The sequence below is a fragment of the Pygocentrus nattereri genome, chromosome 2 (assembly GCF_015220715.1).
Source record: "Pygocentrus nattereri isolate fPygNat1 chromosome 2, fPygNat1.pri, whole genome shotgun sequence".
Taxonomy (NCBI): domain Eukaryota; kingdom Metazoa; phylum Chordata; class Actinopteri; order Characiformes; family Serrasalmidae; genus Pygocentrus; species Pygocentrus nattereri.
The window spans coordinates 8,685,490-8,701,746 of record NC_051212.1 but is presented as its reverse complement, the minus strand read 5'-3'; the positions used below and the strand labels follow the sequence as shown (position 1 = coordinate 8,701,746).

At 40.0% G+C, this 16,257-nt stretch overlaps 1 protein-coding gene and 1 long non-coding RNA gene across 2 annotated transcripts; both read right to left on the bottom strand.

Annotated features, from left to right (window-relative positions):
• Positions 1-4,619: 4,619 nt before the first annotated feature.
• On the bottom strand, positions 4,620-15,412 carry LOC108416904 (macrophage mannose receptor 1-like). Its single transcript, XM_037534072.1, has 7 exons — positions 15,375-15,412; positions 14,261-14,299; positions 13,960-14,174; positions 13,428-13,478; positions 6,049-6,211; positions 5,433-5,792; positions 4,620-5,348 (listed from the first exon to the last, which is right to left on the bottom strand). The coding sequence occupies exons 2-6, from the start codon at positions 14,295-14,297 to the stop codon at positions 5,434-5,436; spliced, it is 825 nt and encodes a 274-aa protein (XP_037389969.1). The 5' UTR covers positions 14,298-14,299; positions 15,375-15,412; the 3' UTR covers positions 4,620-5,348; position 5,433.
• LOC119262385 lies at positions 7,537-8,952 on the bottom strand. Its single transcript, XR_005129596.1, has 3 exons — positions 8,877-8,952; positions 7,640-7,678; positions 7,537-7,553 (listed from the first exon to the last, which is right to left on the bottom strand). It is a non-coding gene; the product is annotated as an uncharacterized LOC119262385 (long non-coding RNA).
• Positions 15,413-16,257: the final 845 nt, after the last annotated feature.

Below are 16,257 nucleotides of genomic sequence, written 5' to 3'. Positions count from 1 at the left end.
AGCTGGTTAACATGCAAGTGGATCCACACCTGGTCTCCTGGATTACTGACTACCTCACTGGCAGACCTCAGTATGTCAGGCTGAAGGACTGTACATCAGAGACTGGGGTCAGCAGCACAGGAGCACCACAAGGGACTGTACTTTCACCCTTTCTGTTCACACTTTACACCTCAGACTTTCAGTACAACTCTGAGATGTGCCACATGCAGAAGTTTTCTGATGACACTGCCATCGTGGCTTGTGTAAGGGGACGGCAGGAGGGGGAGTACAAGACCCTGGTGAAGGACTTTGTGGAATGGTGCCGTGGGAGCAACCTGCTTCTGAACACTGCCAAGACCAAGGAGATGGTAGTGGACTTTCTCAGAGTTAGGCCACCCATACAGCCAGTCTTTTTTGAGGGGGTTGAAGTGGAGAGGGTAATGATCTACAGACATCTCAGACTGCAGCTGGATGATAGGTTGGACTGGTCAGCCAATACAGACATCCTGCACAGGAAGGGTCAAAGCAGGCTCTACTTCCTGAGAAGGCTGAGGTCCTTTAACATCTGTAGGAAGCTCCTGCAGATGTTCTATCTGACCAGCTGTCTTTTCTATGCTGTGGTGTGCTGGGAAGGAAGCATAAAAAGGAAAGATGAGATGCGACTGGTCAAGCTGGTCAGGCAAGCGGGATCAGTGGTCGGTATTGAACTCTGTAGTCAAGGTGGCTGAGAGAAGGACATTACACAAACTGCTCTCCATTATGGAGGATGAAGGCCACCCACTGCACACTATCATCACGGACAGGAGGAGCATGTTTAGTGGCAGGTTGCTGTCACAGAGCTGCTCAAGTGACAGATTCAGGAGATCCTTTGTCCCTAGAGCCATCAGGCTCTTCAACTCTTCCCAGGGGGAGCAGCAGAGAAGGGGTGGAAGAGAAGGACTGAATCTGTATCTCATGTTTGTCTTGTGTTTATCTATTCATCTGCACATATAGACAGCGTGCTGCACATGTTGCACTTTCTGCATAGCTCATTGCACATCTTGCACACCTGGACATTAGATACTTTATTGGGTACAATATATGCACATATTTATTTATTCATTCTGCGGTCATTATATGCCGTCATCTATAAATTTTGGTTCAGTCATTATTGCACTGCATCTCTCATCTCAGGTTATAGATATTATCACAGACTGTTGTATTTTTTTTCTTCCCCTATTTGTATATATACCTGTAGATAGGATTTGGTCTGTTTATTCTTCTTATATGTCTACACCCATTTACGGTTACTGTATAGTATTGTGTGTCTGCTACTGGCTGTTAAATTTCCTTTGGGAACAATAAAGTATCTATCTATCTATCTATCTATCTATCTATCTATCTATCTATCTATCTATCTATCTATCTATCTATCTATCTATCTATCTATCTATCTATTTATGCACAGTAAGCAGGATGGTTCAAGTGGACAAAGAATCTCAGAGAGTCTCAGCCGGGGATTTGCAGACCTTAGTTTGGTCTTGGGGTCAGAATGTCTCCCAAACCACAATGTAGGTTACCATAAGTTGTTTGGGGAAAAGCCTCTGAGTTTGTCAAGGTACCAACAAATTCATGCACCTACAGTTTGTCAGACGTTACTGAAACTTTCAGTGGGACCACGTTTGCTTTTTTAGAAGCAAACACCAAATGTGAGGCAAGCAGAAAAGTAACTCACTTCTAAAAACTCTGGACAACTTGCTCAGACACATGGTATAATGGACTCCATCAGTACCGGCAGATATTAAATCAAAACCTGACTTCCTGAGCCAGAAAGCTTAATCTGAGCTGTGGCTGGATCTTTATTTGCATAATGTTCCAAAGCACACGTCAACATCAATCAGCGCCCTGACCTAAACCACATAAAAAAGCTTTGGGATGAGCTGAAGAGGAGAGTCCGCAGTGTGGACCTCAGAATCTGAAGGATCAGGAGAGATTCTGTGTGATTCTGATGTGGTATTTTTCTTTTGATCATTAAACTTCAAATAAATGTTGAAGTCTACAGACCATTGCACAGAGGTCTGGGCTCAACTCTGCTCCTTTTCTCTCTGTATCTACAGTGACTTCTTGTTTTTAGCAGTACCTGAGCTCAGGACTGTCTTTCTCTCTAAGCTACAGGTAACTAGCAAAGACCCTTTCTCTAGAAAGACAAAGCATTTCTTGTAAGTCGTTCTGGATAAGAGCGTATCGTAAATGTTGTAAATGTAAATGTAAATGAGTGGTGCTCTCTGTGGAGGGCACTATAATAGTAATAAATTTTGTTTAGATAGCAAAAGTGTGGAAAATGTCAGAATGGCATAATGATATAAAGTTAAAGCAAAATTTAGGCCCAATCCCATTTCACCACTTGCCCCTACCACTTAGCCCTTAGCCCTCTGATTTACGCGATCATGTGTAGGGGAAGGGTGTCTCAATTCTTGTTGGGATAGAGGGGTGGGGCGAAGTGTTGGTTCAAACAGCATTATGAGGAAAAAAAAGAAAAAATAGCAAGATGGCTACATGAGCTTTAAAAGTAACTCACAAATGTGAGAATTCCCTCCATTAAAAAATATGTTAACCGTTGTTTTATCTTAGCTCTTAATGACGTTTCAGTGTATTATTGGCGTTTCTTCATAGCAAGCATAAAGAATCCCTAAAAGTATGCTAATATTTAAGGTGGATGAAAAAATTTGAACAAGACACTGGTGAATATCTGACGTCAGCTTCATATCACTGAAGAATTAGTGGTGGGTGATAATGAATAATTGACCCCCTCTTTGAAGGCACATAATGCCCTAAATGTAACTGAAGCCCAGCAGTGAGGAGCTGAACTTTACCCTCCTCTGCTGTCACTTCAGACTGGCAGGGTCACCTACAGAGCAGCACTAGTAGCTGTTAATGAAGGATTTTTTTTCTTTTTTATATGAGGGTCCCATTTCATAGGGCAAGATTTCAATTATTACCCCTTGTAACTCAGTTCCAAGGGGTAAGGGTGACACTCGAAAATAAGGGGTAAGGGTAAAAAGAAGAAATGGGATTGGTCCATATGGGATTGGTACAGTGCTAGACTTCCATTATCTTATTTCTGAGATTTCATGTATTTGTTGATGCTCTGATTGTACTTTTGGAAAGGCTGGTCATGACGGGGATTCAGATGGTTCAGATGATGTTTATCTCCACATTGATGTACTTGATGTTTATAATGCAACATCCAACTGTTTATTCATGTGTGTTTTCTTCAGGTCATATGCTAAATTATGTATGTTAATTGTCTGTTTATTTTAATTGCACATCATCTATAAAACAATGTTCATACAGGTAAATTATGTTTAACATGCTGAGTGTTCTCCGCAAGGGGGAGCAATTAGTGCGCAAGTGATTAGATTATGGGAGCAATTGTGCTTGTGATATGAGGGACATTTGCTAAATCAGTAATGCTGTGGATAAGTGTCGCAGCCACACTAGGACCTGAACCCGCCACCTGGTGGAACTGTGAGGTATTGCAGGGCCACATCCAGCAGGACTCAGCCAAGCCTGCTCTGGACAAAATGATGATTTGGTGTTCTCTCAGCTTTGTTGTCCCTGATTTCATGGCCTGTGCAGAACCATTGAGTAGTTTTATCACTATCTGCATCTTTAAAACTTGCAGCATGAGCAAGGTCCACAAAAACTCATAATTTACATCAAACAGCATGATGTATACTAGGATTGTTAAATAGATGTTAGAGTTGCTTTTATTTTTGTGGAGAAATAATTTGAAAGTGTGACTGATTTGTCAATCAAACAGTGACAAGGCAATTGTGATCAGGACTGCAGTTTCATGCATCGTCATTGAGACTCTCATCTATCAAACACTGAGGGCAGGATGTTGAGAGGGGCTTTTCGGTGCTGTGAGGTTCTTGAGCAGAGCTAGCAATAGCAATCACTGCTAATGATATTTCAACACTCGCTACCCAGGCCGGGGATCATTCTGTCCAAAGTCATTTTTGTATGAAAGTGATTCTTGATGGACTCAGAAAGCTCACAGCTGCACAGACACCAAATTTGACTATAATGTACAAGTGTCAAGGGTCCCCCTTCATATTAAGTGTCCTTACTAACTGTATAATTACACAAGAACAACATACACAACAACATGGTAACTACTGTTGATGTAGTCACTGTTACCGATGGATCACAGGAGGACAGACTATGTAATTACATGTCTATCAACTTGAGTTTCATTGCTCAAGTGTAGCTTCTAAAGGGGAACTGTCCTGTAGTGCAGTGATAGAGCTGCACAGTTCCTGTGTAACTGTTATGTAGGTAGTGTGTAATGATGGAGGTGTAATATAGATGCTGCTTTGGGTTTAATGTGGCACATTTAATTAATGTAATAGAAGTATATGTTAAGATAAGGGGACGTGTGCTGTTCTGTCACATTACAGAATGGTTTAAAGCTGAAGTAGCAACATAAATTCTGGCTAAACATTAGTAAAGCTGGCAGATACAGTGTAAGTAATGTCTTAAGTTATTGCATATTTTTAGTGCTGGAAAGAACCCCAGAATAAAAACCTGCTGTTCCAGTCTGATTACAATGTAATTACATTCATGTTATTTCCATTTTGTAATTATATAAGAGAGAATAGGTTTGATACACTTGTTTAATTACATAAGGTGGACATCTGTAATCCATCTGGAACAGTTCACATGTAACTACACAGTTATTAGATACACTTAATATGAAGTGGGACTGTGTGAAGAATCTTTATAATTCAAAACAGAAAGAAAACTAACAATTCATTCCTTTAAACCTGCAATTCAGTATTTTGGCTTATACATTGTAAAACAAGGCTTTAATTTATGTTCTTTGGAAAATATAGACATTAAGAAGAAAAGTGTTTGTATCACACACACAGCACAAGTTTCGAACCCTACATACAGATAAAGACAAACAGCTCAAATACAGTTTACGAACATTTCTAATTTAAATGTAAACTGTTGTGTGAATTGAAGTTTGATACAACGATAAAAAATAACAGTTATTAGCACAGAAGAGTGAAACCATGTCAGAGCATCAGATTATATCCTATTTAAACATTTAGTTTTCACCACACCCACCTTTCTCTTCAGAAATGATCTAGCATGCTATACTTTGTGTCTGATCTACCAATGATCATTAAAAGAAATATGCATTTGCATTATGAGTCTAATTTCCCCCTCATTTCAAAAAAGAGCTGTCTCAGTGATATATGAATATTTCTCTTATTAAACTGAATTGTTGTGTTTGGATGATGAAGAAATGGCTATCACATCTCAGTCTGATCCTGAGCTATGAGGATCCATTTGAACCTCCTGCATCCTCTTCTAGAGCTCTAAAAAGAAGCAAAGGACATGAATCAGTATTTCTTTCACCATCAATATTTAGCTGTTGACAGAGATTCAGTCCTCTGTCTCACCCTAAACAGTGCAGATGAAGTTGAGCCTCTGATCCTCTGGCAGACTGACCCACTGCTTACTCCCAGACTGCACCGCTCCTGTTCTTTCTTCTCCACTGCAGTCTTCCACCCCTGTCCCGTTCCCCGGAGCCCAGTTCTGGTAGCAGATGAACTCTCCTTTCACCCAGAACCAGATATTCAGGGTGCAGGTGTGACGCAGACCCATCCACACATTGGCAGTGGAGGCATAATAAACAGCTGTTTCCACCCAGTGCTGGATTTCCTTAGTGTGAACAGAAACCAGATCCAAATGATTCTCTCTGCAGTATCTCAGAGCTTCTCTCCATGTCTTCTTCTGCTTAATCAGGATGAGTGGAAGCTCTGCAGGAGAACAAATATTTAAACATTACCTCAAATAGTTCAGGTGTTTTTATGCTTTATTTATTTGACATACAGACAGACAGTTGTGTTTCTATCTGTTTGTCTTTCTGTGTTTGATTGAGTCTCTCTATGAATCCACTATTCAGATCTGTATTAAAGTGCTGAGTCAGTGAAACTGCTCCAAACACAAACATTAAAACTAAAAGTGCTGGATGTGTAACAGATGTTCTGCAGTTCATCATCTGATATGACTCACTCTTATAGCAGACAAATTGATTTTTGTAACTGCAGTCTGCATCATTCCACTTGTATCCATTTGAACTCCATAACTCTCCACAGTTATCAGTGCCAGCGTTGTTTGGTTCCCTAGAGTTCCAATTGCTGTAAGAGAAGTTACTCCCATCTGACCACGTCCAGCACTAAAGACAAATTAATACCTGGTCAGTAAATCTTTTCTGCATTCGTTACTCAATATCATACCAAATCATCGTTCTTACAGTCCTGTGGGGATTTTAGTGATTAGCTGTTGTATTGTGGGGGTTTGTGGGGTCTGTGTTATTGCAGGAGAGGGTTTGTAACTCAAATAAACAAACAAATTAATGAACAAATACATTTTTGTTTTTCACATCATGAATTATTTGAATTATTTCAGGTATCCAGTTTTTAAGTACCCAACACACAACACTGCAGAACATTGCTGTGGTTGGACGTGACTGAGCCTAGTTACAGTTGCTAAGCTATGACTGGCCAATCAGTATGTAGAGGAGGGTCTTTTTAGTGAAGGGTCCACTTTTGGTGTTTCAAATATTGCAGCACTAAACCTCTTTTACGGAGTAACAGGCAGGTTTAAGAGCTGTATATTTACCAGCTGTGAAACTGACACTCATTCTTCTCACTGTGTTAAACAGAAATACAATGAAAATAAACACGAATAACGAAAAGATCTAAAATATATTTCTCTATATTTGCTGTATTATTGGAGATACTTCTGATCCAAGGCTCAGGACAGCATACCCAGTTGACCCCACTGGTCATCGGCGGCCCTGCAGCAGCTCCTTGGAAACACTAGAAATGTTTGAGAGAGAAAGAAAATCTATGTAGGAAGAACATAGAATAAACTCTCATGTTAAACTGGACAAATTTTAGACAAGTAAATAAAAGTCTAGGCTTCATCCAGAACAGCTCTTTATAACAGACATCACTAGATGTCACTGTCACTAATTTGGTGTACATGTATTTGAAGCTATTAATTAGCTATGTGTAATGGTATTTAAAACAATGTGGTTTAAAATATATCAAAGATATTTTAGTCTTATTTGTTTAATCAGTGTATAAATAATTAAATAATAATAATAAATAGATGTAGTTATATTCAGGTAATAATGTATTAGATCTACATAAAGGAAACATACATCAAGTGATGCACAATCATCTGTTTGGCATTTTGTATTTTAACAGTTAACAGTTATTAACTGAAATAAGTTTAGGAGAGATCAAAGCCTACGTCTCAAACAAGCTCATGAATTGTTCTCTCTTTCCTGCTTACAGTGTTGTTCACATTTTCTTTCTGTCTCAGTCCGATCCAGAAATAGCCTGTTTTCCTACTGAGAACAGCTAATAGAGAGTTCATCTCCTTTTGGCTCTCAATGGTTGCCAGGTCCGTGAATTTGTGTCTGCAGTATTTCTGAGCATCGGTCCAGGTCTTATCTTGATTCACCACATGAAACTGACGAGTCCTGCAGAAGGAGAGAGTCCACAGAGCTGTAGAGATGAAAGCTCTCGTCAGCATGACAGTACAGTAATGAAGCAGCAGAGAGTTTTACAGATGATCATGAAGCTACACTGACCTGAGAAAAGCAGGACCAGATACAGAGCTGAACTCATGACTGTGGAGAACAAGAGAGACACCATCCACACATTAAACACCTCCACAGTCTTTACTACCAGCACATTAGATCACGCTGTTTAAGAGACGTTACATTTAGTTACAGTAACATGGTCCAGTTAAAGCCCCAGTCAGGGATCTGAGAGGAACAGAAAGGCTCTAGACTGAGAGCTCTTAAGGCAAAGAAAGGTGATGCATTTAAAAGTTGAAATTGTGAATGAAAAAAACTAAGAAATATTTTTATTTTATTTTATTTGAAAACTGTAGATATAAAACTAACTCCCACCACAACGTGCCCGGCACCAAAAAAGGCTCTTTATGGAGAAGAAATCTGTGTAATCATAGATTTTTATCTCCGTCACACAGACAGCAGAATAGATTAACAATCAGAGATCAAATACACTGGAGAATAAACTCAGCGTAGGTGATGCAGAAACCTGATACAAAAACAGAGCAGCTGCTGATAGAGACTGGAATAAACAATGAGAGGAAAGAACCACAGAACCCACAGGAGGAAGAGGTCATCCTCCAGAGCCTGAGAGGAGAACGGTTCATTACGGAAGGAGGAGATGAGCTGTGATGAAGCCATACAGAGAAAATGAACAGCAAACGTCCTTAGAACATTGCTGGATATAACTAGTCTAGGGTTAGGGTTAGGGAAAGAAAATATGTTCATTCAGAGAAAATCTCAAATAAATAAGTGTTAAAATGTCACGCACTAAAAATCTCTGGACCACCCTGCAGCAGTGGGCAGTGATGGGTTGTCTCATCAAATTAAATACAGCAATAATCAGAGTTAATTCATTTAATACTTTCAAAGTAGGTTGTAAGTTAAAACCAGCAGCTCTGGTTCACAGTAGAAGACTGTAAATCCAGAGAGGCAGAATTTGCAGCTGAAATTGAGCTGGTCTACAGTTTGACCTGCTTTTAGTATCACTGCCCCTGTGAATCACAAACGACTGACGTCTGAAGGTATGGCTTAGTAATGAAGGTATGGCTTAGTTTTCCAGACAGGGATTAGAAATCTGGACTGGTCTGGACTAAACTTTCCTTTGAAGAAAGAATCGTCCTTCAGAACGCTGTGTAGTCCAGGACTAGGCTTAATCCCTGTTCGGTAATCCAACCCTAAAAGTGCAGCTTCTAAATTACAAGTTAAATCTCTCAATAACAGAGTTTAGAGTCTTAAAGGTGTTTCTTACCTGTTACTGCTGGTAAAGTCGCTCTGACAGTGTCTGTGTTTGTGTCTCCTGGTGTTTGTGTGACTGAAGAGGAAACTAAAGTCACTTTAACTCTCTTTTTGTTTTGTGCTTCTGCAGGTTTTTTTTGGATGATGATTTACATGAAATCTTGCATGAATTAATGCTAATCAACCCTCGTGCAGTACAGTCATATTATAACAGTGCATATTATAAAAGAAAATTCAAGTGAAGCCATGATTCTGCTGATGGTGACCCAACCCCAAAATAAATATCCACAGAGTAGCCCCTCCCTTACCCAGAATAACTCATCATACAGCTTTTAACCATAAACAACATAAACAGAACATCTTTAAGCAGCTCTCTGTGATTCCAGGTCCGAGCTGGCAGCGTGCCCAATCGCTGTCACTCCTGCCTCCACCTTAAAAGTCCAGCATCTGAGTGACCCAACACAGTCTGAGCAAAGTTCCTGGGGGTCAGTGAGGGCTAGTGTATTGGAGCAGGTAACACAATGAGGTGTTTGATTGAGCTTAGAACTTCCCTGGGGCTGTTTCCTTCAACCTGGTCCTCTAAGCTGCTCTGGGCTGTGTGCTTTCAGTATTCGATTTCAGGAACACACATTCAGTAGAGCTGGATGTGTCCCTTCCTCTTTCTAACCTGTATGTTGATAATGACCACAAGGTCATCTGCTTTGCATGATATGATACGTGATGGAACATTCAGTTCATACAGAGCTCTTCACAGCTATTGGCACCCCTGATAAATATGAGCAAAAATATATTAATTTTTTTTTATCTATGTGGCACCCTTAAACATTCTCTTGTTATGACTGTTATGACCCTATGGGGTCAATTTTTTTCTTGAAGTGTGTCTGTATTGATTATGAAGGATGGCAGCTGGGGACTTGCAGTCCCACAAGTCCTTTGCTGTCAAGGACCAACAAACTCCAGTACCTACAGTTTGCCAAATGTTAGTGAAACTTTCAGTGGGTCAGTGTTTTGTGGTCAGATGAGATCATAGTAGAGCTTTTTGGAGACAAACACCAGAGGTGGGTTTTCACAGACACAAAAATAGCCATGCAGAAAAGAACCTCATCCCCACTGTAAAGTACGGTGGTGGATCTGTGATGTTGTGAGGCTGTTTTTTTGTTAAAGGTCCTGGGCAAGTTGTTCAGATAAACAACATGATGGACTCCATTAAGTACCAGCAGATATTAAATCAAAACCCGACTGGGCCTTGGTTGGATCTTCTGGCAGGACATTGATCCAAAACTTTAAATTCCCTTAAAATCAACATAAAAATGGTTCACTGACCGCAGACTTAAGGTTTGACCATGACCTCACCGGTCCCCTGACCTAAACCCTATAGAAAACCTGTGGGATGAGCTGAATTAACTCTTTTTGTCAGAGCAGTGATATGCAGACTCTAGCAATGCTGAAGCTCTAGGCAACTGTCTATCCAGCCTAATGCTCTGAGCTGGTAATATAGCAGTCAAAGCTGTTTGAATTGGGGCAGTCCTGGGCTGGAGGCTAGGGAGCTGGCCCTGTGACCGGAAGGTTGCCGGTTCGATCCCCAGTACCGACAGTCCATGAGTGAGGTGTCCTTGAACTGCTCCCTGGGCGCTGTGGATAGGGCTGCCCACTGCTCTGAGAAAGTGTGCTCACTGCCCTCTTGTGTGTGTAGATTAAAAACATTTTAATATATTTAATATTTTGTAAGAAAAGGAAAAGCAATAAAGGATGTTTTTTTGCTCATATTCATCAGGGGTGCCAATAGCTGTGAAGAGCTCTGTACGAACTGAATGTTTCATCACATATCATATCATGCAAAGCAGATGACCTTGTGGTCATTATCAACATACAGGTTAGAAATAGGAAGGAACACGTCCAGCTCTACTGAATGTGTGTGTGTGTGTGTGTGTGTGTGTGTGTGTGTGTGTGTGTGTGTGTGTGTGTGTGTGTGTGTGTGTGTGTGTGGTGTTTCATTTCATGGATGGGTTAAATGCAGAGGTGGAATTTCCCCATTTGTGGGATTAAAAAAGTATATAAAAAGAGCTGAGAACTACCCTGGGGCTGGTTCCTTCAGGAGTAACTCATCCCACTCCTCTACACTGTTCTGCTGTGTGCTTTCATGTATTGCACTTCAGGAACACACATTCAGTAGAACTGGACGTGTTCGTTCCTCTTTCTGACCTGCATGTTGATAATGACCACAAGGCCACCTGCTTTGCATGGTCTGATATGTGATGTAACATCCTTGCTTGTGATGCACGCATGTTTATTTTTATTTTTCTCTTTTACTCTCTCCCCATTTACCCAACCAGATCATGTGTAGTTGTCCCAATACTTGTGTGTATACAGAATGTGTGTGAATATGTATATAATTTAGATTTATTTAGATTTTCATCTCAAAATACTGACTAAATAATAATGGCAGTTTACTTAAATGGTTTATTTAAAGTCAAAACAACATGCTGAGAATGGGCTTTCATACTAACATCCTCAGGTGGAATTCTCTCAATACAGGCCAAGAATCTACACCAGTTTAGTTATGCAAGTGAGCAAAGACGAAAAGAACAATAACCCACATTATACAATTCAAAAATAGAAATAAAACTAACAGCACATTACTTTAAACCTATAATGCATTATTTTAGCCTGTGCTAAGTAAAACAGGGGCTTAAAGGTTTGTGTTCTTTGAAAAGTATTACAGAAATTTATAAGAATGAATGTTTAATTACACACAGAGGAAAAGTTTAGAAGAAGACATACAGATAAAAGAAAAGGCACTTCAACGATAAACAGCTCAAGTACAGTTTATAAACATTGTTAAAGTCAGAACATTTATCGTTTACAAAGCTACAATATTAGATGAAAATAAGTTGTTATGAGTCTGACACTTTCTCTTCCTTCAATGGCACAAAAAGGAGCTGCCTCAGGAAAATATGAATATCAGTGTTCTTAACCTGAATTGTTGTGTTTTGAAAGATAAAGAAGGCATCAGCATCATGATGAAGAAATAACTGCCAAATATGATGATGATCCTGAACTGTGGAGATCCAGCTGAACAGCCTGCATCCTCTTCTAGATCTCTAAAAAGGAGCAAACAGCATTATTCAGTATTTCTTTCACCATCAATACTTAACTACTGACAGATATTCAATCCTCTGTATAATCCTCACCCTCAGACGTGGTGCAGATGAAGTTGAGTCTCTGCTCCTCTGGCAGACTGACCCACTGCTTACTCCCAGACTGCACCGCTCCTGTTCTTTCTCCTCCACTGCAGTCTTCCACCCCTGTCCCGTTCCCCGGAGCCCAGTTCTGGTAGCAGATGAACTCTCCTTTCACCCAGACCCAGATATTCAGGGTGCAGGTGTGACGCAGACCCATCCACACATTAGCAGTGGAGGCATAATAAACAGCTGTTTCCACCCAGTGCTGGATTTTCTCAGTGTGAACAGAAACCAGATCCACATGATTCTCTCTGCAGTATCTCAGAGCTTCTCTCCACGTCAACTCCTCATTAATCAGGATGAGTGGAAGCTCTGCAGGAGAACAAATATTTAAACATTACCTCAAAAAGTTCAGGTGTTTTTATGCTTTATTTATTTGACATACAGACAGTTGTGTTTCTATCTGTTTGTGTTTGTGTGTTTGATTGAGTCTCTCTATGAATCCAGTATTCAGATCTGTATTAAAGTGCTGAGTCAGTGAAACTGCTCCAAACACAAACATTAAAACTAAATGTACTGGATGTGTAACAGATGTTCTGCAGTTCATCATCTGATATGACTCACTGTTATAGCAGACAAATTGATTTGTGTTACTGCAGCCTGCATCGTTCCACCTGTATTCATCTTTACTCCGTAACTCTCCACAGTTACCAGTGCCAGCGTTGTTTGGTTCCCTAGAGTTCCAGTTGCTGTATGAGAAGTAACTCCCATCTGACCACGTCCAGCACTAAAGACAAATTAATACCTGGTCAGTAAATCTTTTCTGCATTCGTTACTCAATATCATACCAAATCATCGTTCTTACAGTCCTATGGGGATTTTAGTGATTAGCTGTTGTATTGTGGGGGTTTGTGGGGTCTGTGTTATTGCAGGAGAGGGTTTGTAACTCAAATAAACAAACAAATTAATGAACAAATACATTTTTGTTTTTCACATCATGAATTATTTGAATTATTTCAGGTATCCAGTTTTTAAGTACCCAACACACAACACTGCAGAACATTGCTGTGGTTGGACGTGACTGAGCCTAGTTACAGTTGCTAAGCTATGACTGGCCAATCAGTGTGTAGAGGAGGGTCTTTTTAGTGAAGGGTCCACTTTTGGTGTTTCAAATATTGCAGCACTAAACCTCTTTTACCGAGTAACAGGCAAGTTTAACAGCTGTATATTTACCAGCTGTGAAACAGACACTCATTCATCTCACTGTGTTAAACAGAAATACAATGAAAATAAACACGAATAACGAAAATATCTAAAATGTATTTCTCTATATTTGCTGTATCTTTGGAGATACTTCTGATCCAAGGCTCAGGACAGCATACCCGGTTGACCCCACTGGTCATCGGCGGCCCTGCAGCAGCTCCTTGGAAACACTAGAAATGTTTGAGAGAGAAAGAAAACCTATGTAGGAAGAACATAGAATAAACTCTCATGTTAAACTGGACAAATTTTAGACAAGTAAATAAAAGTCTAGGCTTCATCTAGAACAGCTCTTTATAACAGAAATCACTAGATGTCACTGTCACTAATTTGGTGTACATGTATTTGAAGCTATTAATTAGCTATGTGTAATGGTATTTAAAACAATGTGGTTTAAAATATATCAAAGATATTTTAGTGTTATTTGTTTAATCAGTCTATAAATAATTAAATAATAATAATAAATAGATGTAGTTATATTCAGGTAATAATGTATTAGATCTACATAAAGGAAACATACATCAAGTGATGCACAATCATCTGTTTGGCATTTTGTATATTAACAGTTAACAGTTATTAACTGAAATAAGTTTAGGAGAGATCAAAGCCTACGTCTCAAACAAGCTCATGAATTGTTCTCTCTTTCCTGCTTACAGTGTTTTTCAAATTTTTTTTCTGTCTCAGTCCAATCCAGAAATAGCCTGTTTTCCTATTGAGAACAGCTAACAGAGAGTTCATCTCCTTTTGGCTCTCAATGGTGGCCAGGTCCGTGAATTTGTGTCTGCAGTATTTCTGAGCGTTGGTCCAGGTCATCTTTTCATTCACCACGTAAAACTGACGAGTCGCACAGAAGGAGAGCGTCCACAGAGCTGTAGAGATGAAAGCTCTCGTCAGCATGACAGTACAGTAATGAAGCAGCAGAGAGTTTTACAGATGATCATGAAGCTACACTGACCTGAGAAAAGCAAGACCAGATACAGAGCTGAACTCATGACTGTGGAGAACAAGAGAGACACGATCCACACATTAAACACCTCCACAGTCTTTACTACCAGCACATTAGATCACGCTGTTTAAGAGATGTTACATTTAGTTACAGTAACATGGTCCAGTTAAAGCCCCAGTCAGGGATCTGAGAGGAACAGAAAGGCTCTAGACTGAGAGCTCTTAAGGCAAAGAAAGGTGATGCATTTAAAAGTTGAAATTGTGAATGAAAAAAACTAAGAAATATTTTTATTTTATTTTATTTGAAAACTGTAGATATAAAACTAACTCCCAACATCACGTGCCCGACACCAATAAAGGCTCTTTGTGGAGAAGAAATCTGTGTAATCATAGATTTTTACCTCCGTCACACAGACAGCAGAATAGATTAACAAGCAGAGATCAAATACACTGGAGAATAAACTCAGAGTAGGTGACGCAGAAACCTGATACAAAAACAGAGCAGCTGCTGATAGAGACTGGAATAAACAATGAGAGGAAAGAACCACAGAACCCACAGGAGGAAGAGGTCGTCCTCCAGAGCCTGAGAGGAAAATGGTTCTTTATGGAAGGAGGAGATGAGCTGTGATGAAGCCATACAAATCTCTGGACCACCCCGCAGCAGTGGGCAGTGATGGGTTGTCTCATCAAATTAAATACAGCAATAATCAGAGAAAATTCATTTAATACTTTCAAAGTAGGTTGTAAGTTAAAACCAGCAGCTCTGGTTCACAGTAGAAGACTGTAAATCCAGAGAGGCAGAATTTGCAGCTGAAAGTGAGCTGGTCTACAGTTTGACCTGCTTTTAGTATCACTGCCCCTGTGAATCACAAACAACTGACGTCTTCATAATATCATAATAAAGAAAGTAATGAAGGTATGGCTTAGTTTTCCAGACAGGGATTAGAAATCTGGACTGGTCTGGACTAAACTTTCCTTTGAAGGAAGAATCGTCCTTCAGAACGCTGTGTAGTCCAGGACTAGGCTTAATCCCTGTTTGGTAATCCAACCCTAAAAGTGCAGCTTCTAAACTAGAAGTTAAATCTCTCAATAACAGTGTTTAGAGTCTTAAAGGTGTTTCTTACCTGTTACTGTTGGTAAAGTCGCTCTGACAGTGTCTGTGTTTGTGTCTCCTGGTGTTTGTGTGACTGAAGAGGAAACTAAAGTCGCTATAACTCTCTCTTTGTTTTGTGCTTCTGCAGGTTTTTTTTGGATGATGATTTACATGAAATCTTGCATGATCTAATGCAAATCAACCCTCGTGCAGTAGAGTCATATTATTACAGCCCATATTATAAAAGAAAATTCAAGTGAAGTCATGATTCTGCTGATGGTGACCCAACCCCAACATAAATATCCACAGAGTAGCCCCTCCCTTACCCAGAATAACTCATCATACAGCTTGTAACCATAAACAACATAAACAGAACATCTTTAAGCAGCTCTCTGTGATTCCAGGTCCGAGCTGGCAGCGTGCCCAATGGCTGTCACTCCTGCCTCCTCCTTAAAAGTCCACCTTCTGAGTGACCCAGCACAGTCTGAGCAAAGTTCCTGGGGGTCAGTGAGGGCTGGCGTATTGGAGCAGGTAACACAATGAGGTGTTTGATTGAGCTTAGAACTTCCCTGGGGCTGTTTCCTTCATCCTGGTCCTCCAAGCTGCTCTGGGCTGTGTGCTTTCAGTATTCGATTTCAGGAACACACATTCAGTAGAGCTGGAGGTGTTCCTTCCTCTTCCTAACCTGTATGTTGATAATGACCACAAGGTCATCTGCTTTGCATGATATGATATGTGATGAAACATTCAGTTCATACAGACACCCCTGATAAATATGAGCAAAACGGGCTGATTTTAAAAAAAAAAAAAAATTTTTAAAACGAAAATTGCTTTTCCTTTGGATCTTTCTCTCAAAATCCATCCATCCATCCATCCATTTTCTAATCCACTTCTCCGTCAGGGTCGCGGGTTCT

Excerpts from the sequence above, each read along its gene's own strand:
- LOC108416904 (XM_037534072.1), bottom strand. The coding sequence starts at position 14,297 with ATGAGTTCAGCTCTGTATCTGGTCTTGCTTTTCTCAG. Across the intron at positions 14,175-14,260 it reads TCTGGTCTTGCTTTTCTCAG|CTCTGTGGACGCTCTCCTTC; the intron begins GTCAGTGTAGCT and ends TCATCTCTACAG. Across the intron at positions 5,793-6,048 it reads TCAATTTGTCTGCTATAAGA|AGCTTCCACTCATCCTGATT; the intron begins GTGAGTCATATC and ends GTTCTCCTGCAG.